This window comes from Scophthalmus maximus, chromosome 2, assembly GCF_022379125.1.
Source record: "Scophthalmus maximus strain ysfricsl-2021 chromosome 2, ASM2237912v1, whole genome shotgun sequence".
NCBI classification, from domain to species: domain Eukaryota; kingdom Metazoa; phylum Chordata; class Actinopteri; order Pleuronectiformes; family Scophthalmidae; genus Scophthalmus; species Scophthalmus maximus.
Genome location: NC_061516.1, coordinates 20,132,712 through 20,144,831, shown reverse-complemented (window position 1 = coordinate 20,144,831; position 12,120 = coordinate 20,132,712). Strand labels below are relative to the sequence as shown.

Sequence of the window (12,120 nt, the reverse complement as noted above, 5' to 3'; positions counted from 1 at the left end):
AGAACCACTGCTGGAGAAGAGCGTGTGCGCTCAGCAACTTTGGGGGAAAAGTGAAAAAACAAACCAAAAAAAACATGCATATTACAAAGTAAGAAAGCAAGTGTGATCTTACAGGCTCCACAAAGTCGAACATCTTCCTCTCTTGGACCTCCTGCACCTTGAAGACGTACTCGAGGGACACCTCGTAGAAATGCTGCCGTACGTTATCTACCTGGTTGTCGGCCTGCAACGGGGGAAAGGGACACTGAGAACGCTGACGGACCAATCGGGAGCGAGAAGGAAGACGGGCGCGAACCCAAAGACACGATATCTTACTTCATGTAGATGTGACTCCTTCTTCCTTGCTGAAAGGCTCAGATTCTTCTCCAGCACTGCACAATACTTCTCCGTCTCTTTGTCATACTTTTTCTTGGCTTCCTGTAACAAATGGAAAAATGTTCCAAATTAAAAAAAAATATCTCGATATATATATTTGGGTGATAGACAATTTAATCAAGCTTCATATCAGCTAATTGGCTCCTGCGAGACTTCCCGAGGAACATTTAGAACAAACATCTAATCTATTTAATTAACTTAAAACATATTATCATGGACTAATGTGATTAGTGACTGCCATCTGTATTCATCCGTAGCCCTCGAGTAGTTGGGACACGATTGACTTTAAATGCTTGTTTTTGAGGACAGAGAATGAGGTGATCTCCATTTAATGTGAATTTCCTTGAGCTTTTCAACATCATATTTTCCGTTTGTAGAGGGACTTTGAAATTTGTCCCTCCGGGGAGCACAGCTGCTCGTAAAACAACAGACTGCTTCATCAGCAGCTGAGATCACCAGCCGAAGAGACGGACAGATGGATGAATGATAAACCGGGGACAGTGAGATCAGGGTGTGTATTTCCTGAAACACTCAAACGTGTTGAGGAAGATCAAGAGACACAGAAAAGGAAAAAAGAAACACGCGAGGCGGTTGGTTCTTCCCTGCACATGTTATATTGGTTGTACAGCGATGATCAGTCACATTAGGATCATTGAATTTGAATTTGATTCAAACCGACGGAAGGAAGAGATGTGGACAGACGAAGAGACGAGAGAGGGAAAACAAAAGGAGAGGCAGATCAGGGTGGGTCGCCCTCGGACAGAGGGACCCTGGGGTATTATAAACTGTACATCTGCCCCGGCTTGTTTTTGTTTTTGCATTTCTTTATCCCAAACTCAAGACACGACTGGATTAGAGCTTCAGGACGAAACTCATAAAATTAAGTTTACCGCTAAAATCAGAATATAAGGTCCTGTATTTCAAAAAGCAGCGACATTTTACTCTTATCACTCACTTGTCAGAATCAGGCTCACAAACTAAGCCGAATTTATAATAAATGCAAATATTAAAATGAATAAGAGGACTATGGAATAATAAATATGTAAAAAAAAATGCATTCTGTGATACAATATATACAATAACGTGTTCAGTTGAAGTGTCTTTTGTACAACAGTTAAGGTGGTTATTAAATTAAAATATTATTAATTCAGTTGATTGGTGAACTGACAAAAAAATTATGAGGAAAAGAATAATCCCACTGCTATTAATGCTCCACCCCATTGCCTGTTCTGAGGGAAGCAAAGAGCTCCAACTATTGAGAGCCAAACTTCCGTTGGCCACACTCATTTTATTTTCATCTCGATTCTTACTGACGCTGGACACGATGAAAGACATTTGGACGCAATAAGACGCAGGTGTACACAGTAAAATTTCCGATGGCCGAATTCCTATGACAAGCAAAAATGTCTGTCTGCGGTGAAAAAGGCCCTTTTATGGGCATTGCTGTAAATCAATGAGCATCACGGGAGTTCAAGGACGGTTTTACAACGACTTAATGAGTTGTCTTCGGTTTCATCAGTCTTCCTCTCTGTTCCTTTGTTCCCTCACTCTCATCGTGAAATGCATTTGTTCAGAAAATAAAAGTAACGCAATTATGCCTCATCAGTTTGTTCTCAGTTTGTTGTGGTCACATGACGCACGTGTTCCGTCGGCGTGACAGTTTCAACAACAAGTTGAAGGTCCCCAGGGGCCCGAGGAGGAACAGCCAGCAGCTGCAGAAAGCATCAGAGATGCGGAGCATTCCTCCGAAACAACAGGGCCTCTGTTTAAAGTCTGCATCGCCGACTTTGTCATATCCGCTGTGGAAATAGCTCTCTGCATCTCCTTCGTCTGGGATTTCATGAGATATATATATTTTTTTTTACAAAAAATACTTGAAAAAAGTATCTGTCCTTTGTTAAATGTGCTTTTTTATTTTAACAGTGTTTTTGTTCAGGTGAAAGCAGGTGCCTTTTTAGTTGAAAATGAGATAAGCTCCTTTTATTTATCTCATATTTTCAATGTGTAATGTGTGTGTGTGTGTGTGTGTGTGTGTGCGTGCGTGCGTATGTGTGTGCGTGTGTAAAAACACAAATTACAGCCAATTAAGCCAATAAAAAAAGAGGCATTTAAATTGGTTTTACAGAGTCACTTCCACCCTCAGCCAGCAGGTGGCAGTGTCCTCACAGTCTGCTAACTCACTGGTGGGTGATTGTCTTTTACCAGCAGAGTACGATAAATGAAGGTTGAGATCCGGCAGCAGGCCCTGCCACCAGACTGACTCTCCACCGCACCGTCATTTCAACAATTACAAGGAAGTCCCACTGAAGCACGATGCTGACCGACACATCCTCACGGATGGCACGGAACTTTTGGTAAACGTTCCCTTTTTTTTTTTTTGGGTAAAAAAGTTCACCAACGGTACAAGGAACATACTGCGCTATATCATCAACCATGTCCTCAGCAGAGGCAGGATCTGTTGTGGCTTCTCTGAGGAGACGCATGGTCTCACACAGTCACAAAACCTTTTTTATGTTTCATCCTCAACAAGTTGTGATCCATGGGAAACTGGGAAAAAGACACAATTAAACCTTTTGAACTACAGTCAATGGATGAATCAGAATACCAGGTTGCTGTCAGAGTCTCAGGTGAAAATCAAAGATCTTAATCATTTTAAATCGTTAAATTTGCACATACATCTGGGGTATTTCAGGTGACAGTGTTTCATGACCAGGCCTGATATACAACAATTACACTGTTTTCAGACATGAACTTTGCCGTTCACATATTAAGGATTAGCTGTATGTTGTCCGAGTCAGGAGCGTTCACCACAGCAGGAAAATTTACGGAACATTCGGGGCAAAGGGGGGGGCGTCTGGAAAGAGGGCCCACCCTCTTCAGGGTATTTTTCTGCTGTACTCTCACATGGGGCTCGTATGATACGTTTCTCCTGCAGCAACTTGAATAGACTAACTGTACAATATACAGTTGTTTTAAACATATTCCTATTATACTTCTTGCACTCACTGTAAATCTCCTTAAACTCATGCTCGGAGTCTGTCAGCTGTGGATCTTAAGGACGAGGAGAAACTCTGCCAGGGCGATGTCGAAGATGTAGTCAGTCGTTTTAGGTTCTAAACCAGGATTAGCGCATCGCTCGCGGTGACCTCACCGCACAGATTATACGCTCATATCTCAAATCGGGCCACCACGTCACAATCAAACAGTGACCTGCTCCATCGGGATGGATTAGCAGAGTATGCACTGACAGCATGTTAAATGCTGCATGTATCGGTGGAACCCCCCGCGGCCACTCATCTAGGTCCTATAGCTAATGACTGCACAGGGTACAGGGTTTACCATGACCTGCTGTAAGGGGATTAGGACTGAAACATGGCATATTTACATACGGGGCAAGAGATTACCCACCCAGAAATGTACAGTATATCATGCTTATCTTTTAACTTGAGATTGTTGTAATGTAACTGTCCTCCCCGTTTACCTACTTGCTTGATTTTTTTTTTTTTTTTTATGTTCGATGTTTCCATACCTTCCAGTCAAGGTAGAAAAGATTTACACTCACTGAAACACTACAACAACACCGGCTGTGCCGTGAGGGAGCCCTGTTGGCCTCCGAGACCCCCCAGTGGGAAGCGGTGATTTATGGCAGGATTATGTATCCCTCTAATCTCCTATCCAGGTCACGTAAGTGATGGCGCAGACCTTGATACATAGAAACTCGGTATGGGAGAAAAGACCCTGACGTGCGTAGTAAATATTCTGTCAATGTTTTTATACTGCACTGTAGGCTTTCATTACAAGCTTTTCTTAAAAATGACAACTGACCAAGATGAGCGTCACAACAAATACTGAGCATTGTTAGTTGTCAATGACACTTACAGGTCAGCGTTATATACAATAAGACTGTGTTTTCAGTACTGAGTGGTATTTGTCTTGTATATCAAAATAATTTTGGATGCACTTCATATGACTGTACTGTATATTGAGCTATCGACACTAAAGGAAAATTATGCAATCATCCTGCGTGACTGAAGATCTCACTGAAAATTTTATATGTGCCAATCTTTGAAAGAAGATGAGTCATTTTTATGGAGCTGCAGTAATCAAGTCGTTACATGAGACTACAGTAATTAACAAATTACATGGATGATTTTATCCAGATGTGCCAAACAGATCAAATGAAGACACTCTCCTGTACACGGAAATCAGATTGACTGCGGTAATGTCGTCCAATATCGTCGCTTCGACTGCAAATTGTTTCACGTGCGGAGCTCCATTTTTAAGTTTCAAAGGTCGCACATCGATTACCACATCCAGTGAGCTGAGGTGTGTCTTTATCATAGAAACAAAAGTTACAAAATCTGACGGGAGGAATCATATCAGAAGCTTTTGTGAAGCTGCTGATGAAAACCAACATGCGTCACAAGTAAACACGCACGAACAAATACTGTGTATCAGTATCAACTGTATGTTTTGGGGAGGTAACGAAACTGCTACTTCTCCTGTAACAGCTGCAGAAGCACTAAAAACCATTGTACTGATTTACTTATTGATGTTTCACTGTACTTCTGCACTGCACACGTCACCGGTCAGCAGTCGTGTCGCTCTCTTACCTTGGCCGCACTGATTTGTTCCTTCCTGAACCGCTCCAGAGGCATAATCAGAACATCATTGGCGTTCTCAATCTGGGGGCAAACACATCAATGTCGCAGACATTATATACATGTATACTGTATTACTGACATTTATTATGTATTCAATTCAATTCAATTTCAATTCAATTTTATTTGTACAGCGCCATATCACAACATACATTGTCTCAAGGCACTTAACATAGTGAGTTATGTGAATTATGTGCATTATGTGTATTATGTACATTAACAAATTATCTTTGGAAAAAAGCCTGGGAGAAGAGGGGGGAAAAGCTATTTATCGAGTAAATTCAAAGATGTGTAAAATTTCTGAATGCGATTAATTCATTTAGGATTTATTCCGTTTTTTTCTTTTTTGTGTATGTGCACCTTCTCCCTTTCTCTTTTTTTCCCACATGTTTTGTATTTGTCATAAGAGAGGAAGATGTTTATTTTTGTAAATTAGGGATGTCTTGTAATCCCACAAAAGGGATGAGTCAAATGCATTGGTATGACATGGGGGAAAACAATATGTGACTGATATATTTTTAATGGCAGTTGCTACGTCTATCATTTTCTGTTTGATTGTAATGATTATTGACATTTCTGTAAAACTGCAAAATGAAAACATCACATTGAATTCTGAGGTTCATCGCAGCTCCCTGGGTCCCACGAGTGTGCAAACCAAAGCTGGAGCCGATTTGGTGAGTGATGAAAAAACACTAAATTGAAAATAAATGACTTTTCCCAGGAGCCATTTTGACTTGGAGGGCTGAGCGATATCAGTGTCAAACTATTTGCTGAGTGATGTCGAGTTTCCTTCTCGCAAAACACAGCCCCTTCTCTCCCTCCCGCCGACCAACCTATAGTATCCCTTGCAATTTGTGTGGTCACTCACCATCCGTGTCCTCTCATCCTCCAGGTTCTGTAGCACCGCCGCAAACTCCTGAAGAGACTTGGCTAATTGGCAGACGTCAAATGGAAAAAAACAAGAAAGACAAATTAGAAACAACACCCAATTGGAGAGAGGGGGAGATAGAGAGAGAGTGAGAGAGAGGGACGGTGACAGACACACCAGTACAGGCCAACAGAAAACAGAGTGAGTGTTCGAAGAGAGTTGGCGTGTGCGACGGCGGTGATGACGACGGTGCTTTGTTTCTGTTCTTGGACGTCTCACAAATGTTTCTAAAGTCGGGACACAGCAGAGTAATCAACTGGAAATCAAACCGCAATTCAGAAAGGGTCCGTTTCCACGGCGATCTCAAAGTGAGCACAGCTCGCGGTTCTCGTTTTCGCCGCTCGCTGGCAAGTGAGGTGGGGCCACATTGTTTTGGGCCGAAGTTTCCACTTCAGTTGCCTCTGACCCTGTCCAACAATTCTCTCTCACTCACACACACACACACACACACACACACACACACACGTACACACACTCTCAGTACCCTGGGAATGCACATATGTAATGAGCATGTGCACTGCCATGTAAAAAAATCGCACATGCACATGCAAATAGTGCAGGCCATGTTTACTCCTTAATCATTACGTGACAGAACACACAGTCACACACTCTGCTCCTCAACGTTAGACTTCAGGCCGCAGGATTTGGTTCTTGGAAGTTGCATCCAACTATAAAATAGGGGGATCTCAGGACGATGAAGGGAATGCCAAAGCTAAAGCTAAAAATATGATACTGAGAGAATTAGAATGAGATGCTGAATCAGTAAAAACAAGGTCAAGCGCCCAACAGTTCCCTTATCAGACCACATTCAAATCCACTAGGGCTGGATTCTTATTTGGATCCGCACTAAATTGCGCATACACATAGGTCCTCTAAATATGCCTGTTTTGTTTTTTTCTCATCAACATCCATGAATTATTCCCTGGGAAAAAAACACAAATAACCCACACACAATCTCGAATTGAAACAAACAAACAAACTAACCAACGGACATGGGCGAAAACAGAACCTCCTTGGCAGATATATTGTTGGCTAGATTTACATCACTGTGTAAAAAAAACAACAACATTACTTTGAAACTGTGTACTTTTATGCTATTTAACTGACATGCTGTAGATCCGTCTGGAGTGTAACAATTACTGTTTCGCAGGGAATAAATATGTTTCCGACGTGTGCATGAATAGGACTATCCCCAAAAAACAACAGAGACGTTTGTGCGGCCCAGTTGAGCATCAAGCTGTTCGGGAAAGATAGTTGGAGATAGTGAAACAACAGCAGTGGGTGGGTCCGGACAGCGGAGAGCTGCAGCCTGCAGAGACGGAGCCAGGCAGCATGAGAGGGTGTGGCGGCCGCTGCGTGTTCCACAGCACGGCTGTTTGGACAAAAAAGAAGTGAAGAGCAGTCCAAAGCCTGGATGAGCTCATGGAATTACGTATGTTCTCATGAGCACCCATACTGTAGTAATGATGATGTGATTTATTTGGATATTGCGATTCTTTTGGAAGTCATGCCATTTCGATTTAGATAAAAGAAAGCGGAACAGGGACCACTAAAAAATAATAAAACACCAAAAGGACTGGTGTTTGGGATTACAGGCGCTGTCCATGAATCGACTGTACTACAAATAAACTGCTCATTGGTTGCCGAGGAGAACTCTTTCTCCTTTTCTTTATTTATTCTTCTCCTGGCAACAAAGTCCTAAAAATGGTCTGGCATAAGAAAATGTCGATTTTCATGTGATTTTCATCAAAGACGAAGCTTTGATCCTGGAAAAAAGGAACAGAACAGATTCAGGGAAGGGGAATTATTTCAGACTGTCTATCTGAAAAAATAAAATCAGGCTGGTCCTTTATATGCGAGCTGACATGACTGTTCCATTTCACTGACTATAAATGGCAAAGCACTGTCTGCGGATTATTCGGAATCTCCCATCCGCCCCGTGCACAGCGGACGTATCGGATGACATATCAGCGAGCTCACCTATGCACATTTCATCATCCGTCTCGGCATCTCCAATACACTGGAATTTGAACTCGTTGAGCGAGTCGGCAAACTTCCTCTTGGCTGTGGACAGACCTGAGAGAAAAGAGAGAAAAAAGGAAAAGAAGAAGCTGTTAGAGGTTTAGCAGCATTTTATTTTACCACTCAGGACACTTTGCAAGCGGGACACAGAAGTATTATTTAATGTTGGGTGCATTATTCCATGGGGCTTGAGAATGATTCAAATTCTAAGACTCTTAGAAAGATTCTTACTATCCCTGCACACTCTTACTGCGTTGTAAGAGAATACACCTTTTCATGCAGCTACTTAAAGTGAGAGTGAGCGGAAAAAGCAGACTGCAAATACAGTGAGTGCATCCCCAGTGGTGTTAGTGATGGAGGTTGACAGCTGCTACATTTGGTTTGCGGATCTGTGAGGAGTGCAAAAAAGTTTCCGTTAGACTTAAGTCACTTCGGCCAAGTGAAGCGGTGGAAAGCCTCCGAGAGACGGGTGGACGGACGGATGCCTTTTCAAATATACCATGAGGCTCTAAGAGCTCCTAGGAGACAGACACTCGCAGCAGGTCTGGCTCCCTCTCTGTTTTAACCCGAGGCGGGGTCACCTTCACTGCAAAATGTCCCTGTTGCCGGGCAGGCCGAGGTCGCCCCACGCATCCTACACAGTCGCCGTGAAACTGCCGTGAGAATGAGGATGGGGCGGAAGATGCTGCGAGAAACAACCTCCCGTCACTTCCTTAGAAAGACCTCACTGCAGAAGGGATCTTGCATGCGCTATCCTGAGATTGAGGATTATTTCATTTATTGATCTATCAATTGTTTATACATCTTGTATTTTACCTTCACCAATTAGTTTTTCCTTCAATACCGTACTTTTAACTGCATTTTATTTGTTTTTCTTTATTTTACCATTGTCCTTTTCACATCTCTTTTGACATACTATTAATTTACGAGATTAACGATTGCATTTCCTCAAAAATATTATTGTGTTGTGTGTTGGTGGAGGGTAATGTTTTAATAGCTTATATTCTGTAAAGCACTTTGTGTTACATTGTTTGTATGTTAGTGTACAAATACATTCTGACTGATTGATTGATTGATTGATTTATGCACAAGGACTTACAGGAATTTTGAAATAATAAACATTTATATTGATGCTTTGGGCAATTTATTCTTTAACTTCTTCAAATAAGAGATGCGGTCAATCCCAGAAGGGAAATCCCACTTTTCCAGAGAGAGGAGAGGACAGGAACTACACGAAAATGTTTCACGAGCAAAGACGTGTTTCAGGGGTGTTTGGAAAATATGCATGGAACTCAAAATGAAATCCAGACAGGGATGCAGAGAAAGAGACAGAAAAGAGAGGAGAGATCAAGAGTCTCACGGAAAGACAGACGCGAGTCAGGGAAAGGACAGCGAGGGCAGAGAAAGAAGACAGACTCAGCGTAATTGGCCATGGTCGTGTAAATACCACACGTTCACCATGCAGATCTCTGTGTGTGTGTGTGTGTCTGTGTGTGAGTGTGTGTGTGTGTTGACATGTGCATTTGGAAAAATATGCTGTAGTTTGCCAGTTGCAGAAATGAAAGACAGGCCTTGCAGCCTGCGCATGTGTTGCAAGTAACACACACACACACACACACACACACACACACACACACACACACACACACACACACACACACACACACACACACACACACACACACACACACACACACACACACACACACACACACACACACACACTTTCTCTCCCCCTCTCGTGACTGACTCATGAAAACATTGTAGGATGTGAGTAGGCAGCGAGTCACAGTGGCTCTGAAGCATCAAAACTCAAAATAACTAAAGTATGACCCATATGCGACCACACGCCAACCTTAAAGGATAAACTGTGGTTTTTACAGTGTCCATAACCATTAAAGCAAAAGAAAAAACTTTCAGTTCTTCTAGTCCTACGTTGGAAATAATGATAAAACTACAGCAGATAAGTTGACACATGAGCACATATGACATGTGTATGGAGACAAGCAATGTGGACCGAGCTGGAAATTGGACGAATGATTCTTCCATTATTCAATTTTTTGGACTGAAAAAAATAAAAATAAAAGTCTCCTGAGCAGCTCCGCTGCAAAACATTTGCAAGCGCAAATATGCGCCATATCGCCGGTAAATCAAGAATTTATCAGCAACGACTTTCTGTCTGCTTATTGCATTTGATTCAGCCTATGGTGTTTGATCACTGCGAGGAAAATAAAAGACTGCCGACCTGCGTCAGCCAGTAAATGGGCAAAACAGTTTTGACTCATGCGTGGTGTCGTTCTTCACCGTTGAGCAAACAAAGTTGCCGACACTGCCGCGTGTGTGCGGCCCAGGAACCCTCAGCACCTGGCAAAGTCATCTGTGACGTACTCGAGTGGCTCGACAACCTCGACAAGTGCAAACGGCTGCGGACACACAGTGCCAGAGTGCGGTACAGTGACACCATACAGGTCACCGTGGAATCAGTGAAGAAAGGGAACACTTCTTCTAGGTTGCAGAGACTTTGAGGTGCCGGATCTATTTACAGATTTTCAAAATAAGTATCCAATATGATCAAAATCGGTAACATTGATGAGGCAGCTCAGGTATAAACCACGTTAAAACACATCACCGACCGGATCCGGCTTTTCAGATGTGATGCCACTGAAGACCGTGTTTTGTATCACAGATTAGTCACTGACTATTTGTTCTGTCGGTGTGTTATTCTCAGCCTGGGTGGCCTCAGTGAATCAAATCCGGCTCTGGCAACACCAATGTCACAAAAATATCTTTGGTTTTGCAGCCTCTTATCTGACTGCTCCTCTTGATTTCTTGGTTTTTCCGCAAATTACTTAATTATTTAAGTTAGTCGTTGCACATGTCAGGACCAGAAAAGTCTTTGATTTACTGTGAGAGAAACATTTTACATTGTTTTTCTGAACATTCATTGTAAAATTTGAACGACACAAACTGTTCTCATGGAGACCATCTGACGAGACCTGTTCATAGTTGACAGAGTTTCAGTCCCCCCCCCAAAAAAATAAGTCTTTAATTTAGCATGAACTTCAAAATTGATGTGGTTGTTTAAAATAAACTGTCATGAACTTAAGTACATCTCAAGTAGGGCATTAAAACGTTAGAAAAACATTTCTTAATGCATTTCACCTGCTGCTTGACTCGCTCGCCCTTGGACGGCGTCTCCATGTACATTTTGGCAAACCGCTGTGATGAGGTAACATGTGTTTTATTGTGCGTTACTGGCTTCTATGTGTAAATAAATCATGCATGTCAGATAAATCATGCGAGTCTTATCTCTCCTATAGCGCCGTTTTTTTCAGTAGATGTTGGCAACCGGGACACAAGCACATACTGTACTGTATGTGCCTTCATACTGTACGTCTGCACACACACACACACACACACACACACACACACACACACACACACACACACACACTGAAACCGTGATTTATAAATGAAAACCACATGGCCGGACGATATGATTCGGTTAGATCTTGACAACACATAGGAATTACAAGAAAAAGTAGAAAGAATTACATCCAATAACAAGTACATTGTCCAGAGAAGCTTTTCTGCAAGTGGACGCCTACTTACAGATGTAGGCAGCAGTGATGGCTCACCATGTAAGGTAGCTGTTTGAATGCAGGTCAGAGCCCAGGAGGTTGAAAGATATTGAACCGATGCTATGAATAGGAGAGTAATAAATAATTCTCACAAAAAAGAAATTGCACCTATAGTGCTATTTAGCCGAGCAGATAAATTGGGCTTTATGTGCTGAGGGTTTCCAGATGTTTAGACTTACTCTGGTGCCAAGTTACGCAGAATCATGCACAGATTTTGTTCTGTAAAGTTGTCAGACATTTCTACCGACAGCGGAAGAGTTGTTCCAAAAGAAAACACTGGTGAATCACTGCAGGGCGACCGAGACATTGAGCAAAGGTCGACTGGATAGGGGGCAGCTAGCGTCGCACGGCACAAAAACACGGCGCAGATTAAACTATCCTACGGGAGATGCGCATGCAACGTTAATGTGGTATCTGACCTGACACGAGACTGCGGGTGACAAGAGCTTGATGTATTGAACGCTGCACATCAATGAATGTGTCTAAATGGGCC

The 12,120-nt window shown here is 42.5% G+C and overlaps 1 protein-coding gene across 5 annotated transcripts in view; it reads right to left on the bottom strand.

Moving 5' to 3' along the window:
- LOC118300637 (rho GTPase-activating protein 26-like) overlaps positions 1 to 12,120 on the bottom strand; it is a 149,916-nt gene that overhangs the window by 31,562 nt on the left and 106,234 nt on the right. For all 5 annotated transcript variants that reach the window (XM_035625218.2, XM_035625217.2, XM_035625219.2 and 2 more), the window contains 5 exons: positions 7,945 to 8,040; positions 5,905 to 5,966; positions 4,989 to 5,060; positions 316 to 417; positions 113 to 223 (listed from right to left, as the gene is read on the bottom strand). In XM_035625218.2, the coding sequence (XP_035481111.2) occupies positions 113 to 223; positions 316 to 417; positions 4,989 to 5,060; positions 5,905 to 5,966; positions 7,945 to 8,040 (443 nt within the window). The remainder of the gene's footprint in view (positions 1 to 112; positions 224 to 315; positions 418 to 4,988; positions 5,061 to 5,904; positions 5,967 to 7,944; positions 8,041 to 12,120) is intronic.